This window comes from Chelon labrosus (assembly GCF_963514085.1).
Source record: "Chelon labrosus genome assembly, chromosome: 5".
In the NCBI taxonomy this organism is placed as follows: domain Eukaryota; kingdom Metazoa; phylum Chordata; class Actinopteri; order Mugiliformes; family Mugilidae; genus Chelon; species Chelon labrosus.
The window spans coordinates 25575937-25587549 of NC_140341.1; the positions used below are offsets into that span (position 1 = coordinate 25575937).

At 40.9% G+C, this 11613-nt stretch overlaps 2 protein-coding genes across 2 annotated transcripts; both read left to right on the forward strand.

The window, feature by feature from the left end:
* Positions 1-389: 389 nt before the first annotated feature.
* Positions 390-6162, forward strand: LOC311487847 (lactase/phlorizin hydrolase-like). The gene is made up of 3 exons (XM_084544245.1): positions 390-2272; positions 2364-3012; positions 3105-6162. Exons 1-3 carry the CDS (start codon positions 1529-1531, stop codon positions 4679-4681), a joined length of 2970 nt encoding a protein of 989 aa, XP_084400371.1. The 5' UTR covers positions 390-1528; the 3' UTR covers positions 4682-6162.
* Positions 4801-10959, forward strand: LOC311488040 (lactase/phlorizin hydrolase-like; the record flags this gene model as incomplete). Its single annotated transcript, XM_084544543.1, has 11 exons — positions 4801-5016; positions 5112-5402; positions 5499-5697; positions 5773-5975; positions 6060-6166; positions 6377-6508; positions 6627-6850; positions 7080-7230; positions 7669-7715; positions 8077-8147; positions 10855-10959. The coding sequence occupies 11 exons, from the start codon at positions 4801-4803 to the stop codon at positions 10957-10959; spliced, it is 1746 nt and encodes a 581-aa protein (XP_084400669.1).
* Positions 10960-11613: the final 654 nt, after the last annotated feature.

Consider the following 11613-nt stretch of genomic DNA (forward strand, 5'->3'; position numbering starts at 1 on the left):
ATGCAGTTAGTTGAGGGCAGTATAACATCTTATCAACACAGTGTCAAATTACTGTTTTTACAACACTCCCACTTAATTTTACACTGACATTTAAGCACTTAAGTAATTTCCATGATTAAGATCAGTGCTCCACATCACAAATAATGTGCAAAATAAATAAATAAACAAATAAATAAAAAATGCAAGATTTTTTTAGTATTTTGTCTTGTCAGAGGCTTGGTTAAGAATTCTGCCTTCATATCAACTGTTGGACAATAATGCACTTGTATTTGCCCATTTTCACACATTCACAAATGTAGTGGAAGCGAATGTCTATGTGTTTCGTCCTTGAATGATTCACAGGATTCTTTGAGATGGCTCCTTGATTGTCCTCCAGGATCACTGTTGAAACCATTCAAAGTTCCTAACTCTGACCGCTCATGCTGTACTTGAGGGCAAGATTCACTGTACCCTTCAAGTACCGAAGAATTCTTTTCACAGCTGTCAGATCTACAGCATTTGGGTTTGCATCGAACTTTGACACAACACTCACAACTTGTGCCATGTCTGGTCGTGTGGCCATTGCAGCATACATATAGATCATCAACATTCACAGCTAGTATCTCTAGCTCCTGTTGAGATCTCACAGGTCTGATGTACCCGAAGAGAACGAACACAGACACAAGGAGAACATGCAAACGCTACACAGAAAGGCCCAGTCGACCAACAGACACTCTAAATGATCTTAATGCATTTCAAGCTTTGTTTATACAATATACCCATATCAGACTGATGAGAAAATAGCTACATAAGCTGAGCTACGTGATTGAGCCTGAGAATCAATCTACACGTGACCAAGGTTTAGCATTAACTTAACCTGCTGTCATATTAAGTTAATACTGATTTATGCAACCTGTCTGATGGTCTTTCCCCTGGACATCCAATAGAAACTCAAGGATTTATTTTGATACATGTTTATGGAATCAAAGTCCTTTTCTCCTCTACTTACAAAACCTGGACTTAATTACACCCGAGAACTACTCACATAGCGTTTTATAGATTTGGACTGTGTAACTCTCACTTATCATTTAACCTTGAATGTTCAAGCAGATGAAGAGATTATTTCCTCTGAGAGAGTTTCTATCATCTATTATCACGAGTACAAACTGGAAGCAGTTATCACTTGTGTGAGTCCAGAGTCTCTCTGTAGATATCACACAGCTGCAATAAAACACTGCAAACTTATATAAGTAATTGGATGTGATATTGATCTTAATAGTTTAACAACCCAATCAGTAAAAAACAATATTGCTTTAAATACCATGGCTATCACTGGATAATTTCAGTCCATCCACTGAAAGCCACCATGAAGAAGCTCTTGGGGGTTTTGTGTGTGTACTTTTTGTGTTTGAATGGATATCTGAACAGCGGGGTGAATGGAGAGGAGGACAGGAAGCTGCAGGATGTTCGAGTCAGGTAAGAGTTTATTTGTCCGTCTTCGTCCCCCAAAGCGCAGACCTGTTATTTTAAAAACGCTTATGCCTTTCCAATGATTTTTCCAATTATTTTTTCATGTGTATTTATGTTTTCTATGCACTTCTTTTTTTCAAAAAGACGGACTATTCCAGACTTCACTGGGATGACAGTGTCTGAAAACAGTTATCAGAAAGTCTGGCAGAAGTTTGGGGTCCAGAGCACAGCAGAACGAGATCTTTTCCTTAAAGAATCATTCCCCACTGGATTTAAATGGGCCACCTCAAGTGAGTCCTTCAAGGTTGAAGGTGCCTGGAAAGCAGGTGGGAAGGGAGAGTCCATCTGGGACCGTTTCAGCCATGAAGGTCTAGCCTTTGCAAATCAGACGGCTGACACAGCTTGTGACAGTTACAACAAGGCGGATTACGATGTCTACCTCCTGCGAGGTCTTCAAGTCAACACCTACCAGTTTTCCATCTCCTGGGCCCGTATTTTCCCTTCAGGCCACCGAGGCAACCATTCGGAGAAAGGGGCTCTCAACTATGACAAGCTGATCAATGCTCTCATTGAATCTGGTATAGAACCTGTTGTCACTCTCTACCATTGGGATCTGCCTCAGGCACTCCAGGTCTACGGCGGATGGACCAACACTTCCATTGTTGAAGCCTTCAAGGACTATGCAGACTTCTGCTTCTCCAGATTTGGAGACAGGGTCAAGACCTGGAACACATTCAGCAGCCCTTGGGTGGTGAGTTATGCTGGGTATGGCACTGGTGAGCATCCCCCTGGTGTAAAGGATTATAAGGTTTCTTCTTATCAGGTGAGAGTTATGTGATAACTATGATGAAACTCTATGTGGTTTAATTGTTGCAGTGATGCATTAACCTTATAATTTGCTTTTGCCTTTTCAGGTCACTCACAATATGCTTAAGTCCCATGCTGAGGCCTGGCATGTCTACAATGACATGTATAGAAAGACACAAGGTGGGAAAGTGGGCATTGCACTGAACTCTGACTGGGCTGAGCCTCCAAACCCCTCCACACCTGAAGACGTAGAAGCTGCAGATCGTTATCTGCAGTTCATGCTGGGCTGGTTTGCACATCCCATATTTGTAAATGGAGATTATTCTGAAACACTCAAAAAGCAGGTTGAAAAGAAAAGAAATGAGTGTCCAGGCTCTGTGCCTGCAGTTCTTCCAGTTTTTAGTTCCTCTGAGAGTCAGAGGATAAAAGGTGCTGCTGACTTTTTTGGATTAAACCATTATACTTCTCGTTTGGTCAGCATCAGTAATGGTAGCTGTGCCGCTAGTCCTCAGGCGGTTGGCGACTTCCAAGCACATGTGGACCCCTTATGGCCTTCTACAGCCTCTGACTGGATCTATTCTTCACCCTGGGGACTTAGAAGACTTCTAAACTATATTTCCACTGAATACTTGAATGTTACGAAAGTGCCTATTTACATAACTGGGAATGGGATGCCAACAGCATACAGTGGGGACAGCCTGAATGACACCAGCAGAATTGAGTACATGAGGAGTTACATCAATGAGGCCCTGAAAGGTCAGTGTTTGGAATATGTCTGATAATAAATAATTTGTTAAACTGGGAGGAATTAATTCTTACTTTGTGCTTTATGTGCATCCATTTCATAGCAATTACCACTGATGGAGTGGATGTTCAGCGATTCACTGTGCAGTCACTCATGGATGGATTTGAAGGAAAACAAGGCTACAGTGAGAGATTTGGTCTTCATCATGTCAACTTTGAATCCCCAGACAGACCGAGAACCCCAAAGCAATCTGCCTATTTCTACTCCCAGCTTATCAAGAAAAATGGTTTTGGTTCACTCAGATCTAAGGTGTTTAAAGGGGTAGAAATGCCACTTACCCGCCAATCAGTAGGTTTATCACCATCAGAGGTTCCAGCTAAATCAAAGGTTGTCTGGGAAACATTGTCACGCCAGTCAAAATTCCAGAGATCAGTGTATCACTATGGCACTTTCCCACAAGGCTTCAGTTGGGGAGTTTCATCTTCAGCCTATCAAATTGAAGGTGGATGGAACGCTGATGGGAAGGGGCCCAGTGTCTGGGATGACTACACTCAAACATCTGGCAGTGGTATCCCTGCTGATGCTACTGGAGATGTAGCCTGTGATAGTTACCACAGACTTGATGAAGACCTTTACATGCTGCGAGCTCTGGGGGTGAAGTCTTACAGATTCTCTTTGTCCTGGTCCAGGATCTTTCCTAATGGTAGGCGTTCCTCCGTGAACCAGAAAGGTGTTGACTACTACAACAGACTCATTGATGGCCTCTTAGAATCTAATATCACCCCAATGGTGACACTTTATCACTGGGACCTCCCAAAGGCCTTGCAAGACATCAGTGGATGGGAAAATGTTCAAATGGCCGACATTTTTAATGACTTTAGTGACTTCTGCTTTGCTACCTTTGGCGACAGAGTGAAATTTTGGATGACCTTCAACGAGCCTCACACAATTGCGTGGTCAGGTTATGGAATTGGACAGATCCCACCAAATGTTAAGGAACCAGGAAGTGCTCCGTACAGAGTTGCACACAACCTGATCAAAGCACATGCCAAGGCCTACCATACATACGATGACAAGTATCGCACAACCCAAGGTGGTTTGGTATCCATTGCCCTCAATTCTGATTGGATTGAACCTAGAGATGTCAATGATATCCGTGAAGTGGTGGCTGCTGACCGTGCGCTACAGTTCCAACTGGGTTGGTTTGCACACCCCATTTTCAAGAGTGGTGACTATCCTGAGACAATGAAGTGGCAAGTTGCAAACAAAAGTGACCTCCAACGTCTTTCAGAGTCAAGATTACCTTCCTTCACTGAAGAAGAGAAGAAATTTATCAGGGGAACCGCTGACATGTTTTGTGTAAATCATTACACGACAAAGATAGTAAGCCACATTACAGCTCCATATACGCCTCCGTCCTATGTTGATGATGGGGACTTTAAACTATACGAGGATGAGACTTGGCCAGGTACGGCCTATCCGAACCAGAGAGCTGTAGCGTGGGGCTTGAGAAGACTCCTTAACTGGATCAAAGAGGAGTACGGAGATCCAGACATTTACATTACTGAGAATGGAGTGCCTACACCTCATACAGAAGCCTATGAAGATATTGACAGATTTTTTTATTACAAGACCTATATCGATGAGGCTCTCAAAGGTGCATATAAACAGATTTCATAAAATACATTTTATGATTACCATAGCTGTTTTACATCTTGATAATTCATTTTTGTGTGTTTGTTTTAAAAGCCTCTCAACTTGATGGTGTGAGGGTGAAGGGCTACATAGCAACAGCACTAATGGATTCTTTCGAGTGGCGGAATGGATACAGCTTTAGATTTGGGCTGCACTATGTGGACTTCAATAACCCAAACCGGCCAAGGACACCCAAGTTCTCCGCTCATTACTACCACAACATCGTGAAAGATAATGGTTTCCCTACAAATCTTGAGGAGAAGATTTACGGACATTTCCCAAAAGATTTCATTTGGGGTAGTGCTACAGCCGCATACCAGGTAACCGTTGAAAAGAAGCTTTCTCATTGATGTTTGAATTTCAAGTACTCTGTTTTCATCTATTGAAATATTTCTTATACATTTGCTGTTTATAGATTGAAGGGGCTTGGAGAGAACACGGAAAAGGTCTCAGCATCTGGGACACGTTTGCTCACACTCCAGGGAAAATGCTAAATCATGACACTGGGGACTTGGCCTGTGACAGTTACAATAGAATAGAAGACGATATTACTTTACTGAAGAAACTTAATGTGTCCCATTACCGTCTCTCCATATCCTGGACAAGGGTACTTCCTGATGGCACCACCAAATACATTAATGAGGCTGGAATCAACTACTACCACAGAGTGTTGGATGCACTGCTTGCTGCAAATATCCAGCCATGTGTATGTGTCATTATTTCCAGCATCTCAAAAAACAATAACCTGTAAATAGGAAATTGTTCAATTTGGTAACCTTAACCATTTTTCCTCTGCTGTCAGGTCACTCTGTATCACTGGGACCTTCCGCATGCTCTGCAAAAGGTCGGGGGCTGGGAGAATGAGACTATTGTTGACAGATTCAAGGAGTATGCTGACCTAATGTTTGACCGTCTTGGCCCCAAAGTGAAAGTTTGGATCACGATTAATGAGCCATTCAATGTAGCCTATATAGGCTATGGCATTGGAATTGCTGCCCCAGGTATGATTTAAGTAATTTTCTTTTGCATCTGGACTCTCTGTCTTACACAAACTATTAACCCGTTTGTGTTTGTAGGGTTCACAGACCGACCAGACACTCTGCCCTACATTGTTGGTCACAACATAATTAAAGCACATGCTGAGGCCTGGCATGTCTACAATGACAAATACCGGGCCCAACAGAAAGGCATGATCTCCATTTCCGTTAACTCCGACTGGTCAGAAGCCAGAAATCCCTATAAGCAGGAAGATATTGATGCAGCAGAACGTGTACTGCAGGTATGCCAATTCCTTGATTATTTTACGAGATATCTGTATGGCAGTAATCTCGAACAGACTTTTATTTTGTCTCTCTTTGTGCAGTTCTTCATTGGGTGGTTTTCCCATCCCATATTTAAGGGCGACTACAGTGAGGTCATGAAGACAAACGTTCGAAAGCAAAGTCTGGCTGGTGGTCTAACAACATCTCGGTATTTAAAGACTAAAATTCAAACCAGAAATAGAAATAATGTCAGTTAAAAATAACTTGATGATTATGAGGGAAGTTTGTCCTTTGTATATTAGCCTTTAAAAGTATCTAAGTATAAGTGTGTGGTTAGTACAGTTAACACAAGTTTTACCAATCCTGCTTTTAAATGTCCATTTCTTAAGTAAATTCATTTTCTCCTCCATTGTTTTAGGCTGCCTGAGTTTACTCCAGAGGAGATTAAAAGAATTAAGGGTACCCATGATTATTTTGGATTCAACCATTACACCAGTGTCTTGGCATTCAATGTGGACCATGGAAACACTCAGCACTATGAGGCAGACAAGTAAACAACAATACCATCACCTTTAATCTTACTTTAAATGCTGATTGATTCAAATAATTTCTCTCTTTATTATGCATGCTATTGGAACTTTAAAATCCAACTGATATGACGTTCACAGGGGTGCAGCGGTAATGTCTGACCGTACCTGGCTGGAAGCAGGTTCGAACTGGCTGAGGGTTGCACCATTTGGATTCCGCAGAATACTGAACTTCATTAAGGAAGAGTATGGAAATCCACCACTCCTTGTAACAGAGAATGGTGTGTCAGAGCACGGCCCTGTTGACCTAAATGATACTCACAGGATCTACTACTATGAAAAATACATCAACGAGGCATTGAAAGGTATCAAGACACTTTAATGGACTATATTTAAGACCAGAACAGAAAAGGGAGAGACAAAGATATATAATGATGTCTCATATAAAGTATGGCTGCAGTAACATGTCAGTAAAATAGATGGCAATTCTGTTCTTTCTGAAAACAAACTTGAAACTGGATTCTAGTCATACGAATAAAAAAAAATCACCATGTGTATTTGCAGTTTTTAAAGGTGATATTTGTGTTCTTTCAGCTTACTTGCTGGATGGCGTGAATCTCATTGGTTACACGGCTTGGTCACTAATGGACAACCTGGAGTGGAACGCTGGCTACACAGAAACATTTGGCCTTTTCTACGTCAACCGCTCAGACCCTACACTTCCTCGAATCCCCAAGGCCTCGGCGTCGTTTTATACCACAATGATAAGATGCAACGGATTCCCAGACCCTGCCTTAGGACCTCATGACTGTTTTAACCCTTAAGGTAAAGTCACACATATTTGGTGGATACCTGTTCTGAAAGGTGAATGGATGAATGGAAGGTGCAAACACTGAATGCATGCATATGAGTCCTTCACTGTAAAAACAGAAGAATGCAAAGCAACTCCCCTGTTAACAAACAAAACAAAACAAGGCATAGTGTTAATTAGTTAGAGGCACTTGCTCGAAGATCTTTTTCCCTTTGGACAGAATCAGGCTATTTTTAAGAGACAGTGGTGTTACTGTCCTAACCCAGCGAATAAGCCTTCCCAAAATTATGTAATCTGAAGAAAGGGTTAGATTTACTGTTATCAGCTTTTTTGAAATGAAAATGACATTCTTGGTGCCTGTCTTTTGTGCAGGAACAACTGCGCCTACCCTGCCACCACTGTGAACTCTGAGACTGAAGGTAAAGTGACACAGATTTGGTGGATAACTGTTCTGAAAGATGATTAGATGAATGGAAAGTGCAAACATTGAATGCATGCATATGAGTACCACATTCATTTTATGCGTACAAAAACTTCACTGTAAAAACAGGCAAGTGCAAGTTTATGGAAGAGTATTTGTTGGACAGGTGACTTTCTAGAGTCTTGTTATCACTGTGAGAATGCAAAACAACTGCCCTATTAACAAACAAAATAAAGGAAGGTATAATGTTAATTAGTTAGAGGCACTTGTTGGAAGATGTTTTTCCCTTTGGACAGAGCCAGGCTATTTTTATGAGAGAGTAGTGTGATTGTCCTAAGCTATTCCTCTCTTTTGTGCAGGAACAGTTGAGCCAATCATTGACACTGCTGTGTGGTACCTGGGTATGAAGCTCTCCATCAGTGATGCTGAAGTCGGACTCAACACAACATTTGCTCTACTTATTGTTGCAGTGTTGGGAGCTATTTGTTTATCCTTTTTCGTCTTTAGGGCAAAAAAACACCCTAAGAAAAAGCAGAATTTTGAAAATATAGGCTTGGAGAACAAATTGTAACAATGAACAAACAGTGGTGTAATGGAAGTCCTTACCATAGACGCATATACACCATTTAATTGAAGCCTTTAACAGCCTACTTATGACACTCTATTTATTTGATATGTTAAACATATTTGATGGGCATCATCTGCATTACATTGTGAAACAAAAGATACTGAACCATAAATGATATCCAAGCATGTTGTTACTCTCTGAAGTCCATAATGTGTTGTGCTATTCAACAGTACCATTTATTTTCTGTCAATAATCCAGTTTCTTGTGGGAAAGAATTTGATCATAAGGTTAAATATAATTGTGTTGTTTTTAACATATTGTGTCTTGTCTGTTAAGGTTCAATCATCCAGATCATGATATATCCAAAAAAAAAAAAAGAAAAAAGAAAAAAAGAGTTTCTTGAAGATGTTTTTCCACTCATCCAAGAAGACTATTCAGTTCTGATACACATGGTGTCCTCAGAAGCTCCTCTTTAACCTGGAGCTGTGGGGTATAGAAATCTCTCAATGACGCTAGAGGTCACTGTAGGATTACACTGAGGCTTCTGAACACCTGGGAAATTCATGTTCTTTCTACATAAATTATTTTATGATGGAATCACTAGTTTAGTTTCAAGCTTATGTGATATCGATGCCATACGTGGATTTTATCTGTTAAGTCAATAAGACCGCAATTACAAGATACTGCACCTTTTAATCTGGAAGATGTTAAGGAGTTTCTAACCTTTGTTGTCCAAACTGATGGAGCGTTTTAGACATGGAGGCTGTAAGTCATAGATAACAATGTACTGTAATACTGATTATTCAGTACAATTATCACATAACATGCTTCCTGTGATAATTCTTCAGTATAGTAAAAATAAACTTTAAACTAGCAGTATCTGACATTATCCAGATCATGGGACACCACTTTAACAGGAGTTTATTTGAACTTTTCCTCATTTTCACACAGAGTTTAGGTTGAACTTGGCTTGAATTTGCAAAGTACCAAATTAGAAAATGTATCACCTTATCCAAATAAAGATTTAGCTGTTTAACATTCTCCAAAAAGTAATTGTCGTTCTTTTTTATAAACATTGAACATTTCTTTGGGATTTTTCCTGGACTGTCGTCAAGCACATAATAAAAACCACACTTGGGCTCCCTGAAATGTGGCATCTGTTGTTTAAAAATGGCCACAAAGTACTACGATACGATACGATACAACTTTATTTGTCAGTTTGTGCTGAAATTCTTTTTGCATCCCTGGGCAGCTCATTTAAGGATAAGAGGGCATAAACAATACATACATGTAAGACATACATCACTAGACCGACACGTGGACATACATGTAGGACATAAAGCATCAACGGACAAACATGAGACTTAGCCACACATGACAGTATCAGCAGACAAACATGAGACATAGCCACAAATGACAGTAACAAGCATGCCAGAAGACAAAGCATACATATAAGCTTATTACAAAGGGGTTACATCAATGCATTCAAAGCTTTCAACACTTGAAGACATTACATCCATGGATAGATATTGCACTAGGTCTTAATGTTGCTGGTTTAACAAAAGGATTGATTGATGTATGAAGGAGTATCTAAGTCTGTTGTGGTTGAAAGAGGGAACTCTAAAGAGCCTGTTTGAGGGCAGTAGCTGATATTCTCTGTGTAGAACATGTGAGATGTCAGTGGAAATATATCTGGCCAGCCTGAGCATGTTCTTGTTGTGGGCTTCCTGGAAGAGGTGTGCTACAGGTAGCCCAATGATCTTTGAGCAAATTTTAATATGATGGTATAGTTTTGCCTTATCTTTGACTAAAAGGTTACTCAGCCAAACTGTGCTACAATAAAGCATTACACTCTGGATCACTGATTTGAAGAACAAAGAGATTATTTCATACTAGCAATACAAAAAATTCAAAAAGTACAATAATTGGTCAAAAATAACTTGAGATGACAATATTTGAGTTGTCACTTATGGGGCTGTTGGTATGATTCACATTATGAAACACTGGCATCTTGTTGGAAAGATGCCAGTGCTAAAGATGCTATTCTAGCCAAATATGAGATAACTGCTGACACTTATCTGAGAAGGTTTCGATCACTGGACATTCATTAGGATGAGATGCCAAGAGAACTTTATGTCCGCCTGAAAGACATGTTTTGTAAGTCGGTGAAACCTGAAAAATCTACATTAAAGGAAATTTCAGAACGGATGATCCAAAGGTGGTCCTTCTCCTACTTTGCAGCTTTTTACTCTGCCTCATTGACCAATCTAAATACAAGAGAGCAAGCACGTGTTACGACCCTGAAACGAGGGTAATCAGTAAAGACACTCTGACACAGATGCTTTCTCATAGGTACGTAGCTCAGTCGAGTGTGTTTACTTTTAACAAAAATAAGGACAAAGTCTCAAAATTCCATTAAAACATGAAACATTACAAAAAGTACAAAAATTAACTATTTCATATCCATGTTCAAGTCGGTCTTTCTCTGTCCTATTCCTTATCTCTTGTCTTACTTTACACCATTTCCCATGTAACTGCTTGGTGCAGTCCAGTTGTGTTGGTCCCGAAGACGGATAGATCTCCGAGGTTCTGCAGTGACTTCAAGTACCTCAGTGCTGTGTCTACGTTTGACCCCTACTCGATGCCTCGGATTGATGAACTCTTGAAAGTGTGAAGGTGCAGGTTACTGGGGAACCAAGGGCTACTGGCAGTTGCCCCTGGTACTGGAGACAATGGAACCGACGGCCCTTAAGACACCTTTTGCAGTGTTTAAGTTCAAGGTGATGCCTTTGGTCTCCAGGGGCCCCCGGCAACATTCCAGTGATTCAAGGACAACATATTGATGGAGGTGTCAGAGTTTGCAGCACCACACATGGATGAACAGGTTGTTTTTAGGCAGACCTAGGAGGAGCATGTGAAATTTTCTAGGTGATCAAATCTGCTGGCCTCTCTATCAATCCTCACAAATGTATTCTGGCACAATGGGAAGTGGAGTATCTTGGATATGTGGTTGGACAGGGGCAGCCAAGCCTCAGATTGGGAAGGTAGAGGTAATCCATTCATACCCAGTACCGACAACCAAGAGGAAGGTGCATGCTTTTGTGGGACTAGTGGGCTGGTGCAGTAAGTTTATCCCCCACTTTGCTGATAGGGCAGCAACTCTTACTGACCTGACAAAAGCCTCTGTCCCCAATAAGTTTAAGTGGACTGGCAAGTGTGACAGAGCATTCAAAGACCTCAAAGCAGCCATTACAGGGGACTCTGTTCTGCATAGCCCTGCCTTTGAACAACCATTCACAGTGTAGACAGATACCTCAGGAGTGGGAAT

What these genes read in the sequence shown, in the direction of transcription:
- LOC311487847 (XM_084544245.1), top strand. Translation starts at nt 1,529, where the DNA reads ATGATTTTTCCAATTATTTTTTCATGTGTATTTATGTTTTCTATGCAC. An exon ending in ATAAGGTTTCTTCTTATCAG is followed by an intron (nt 2,273 to 2,363) that starts GTGAGAGTTATG and finishes TTGCCTTTTCAG; the next exon opens with GTCACTCACAATATGCTTAA. An exon ending in CATCAATGAGGCCCTGAAAG is followed by an intron (nt 3,013 to 3,104) that starts GTCAGTGTTTGG and finishes TCCATTTCATAG; the next exon opens with CAATTACCACTGATGGAGTG.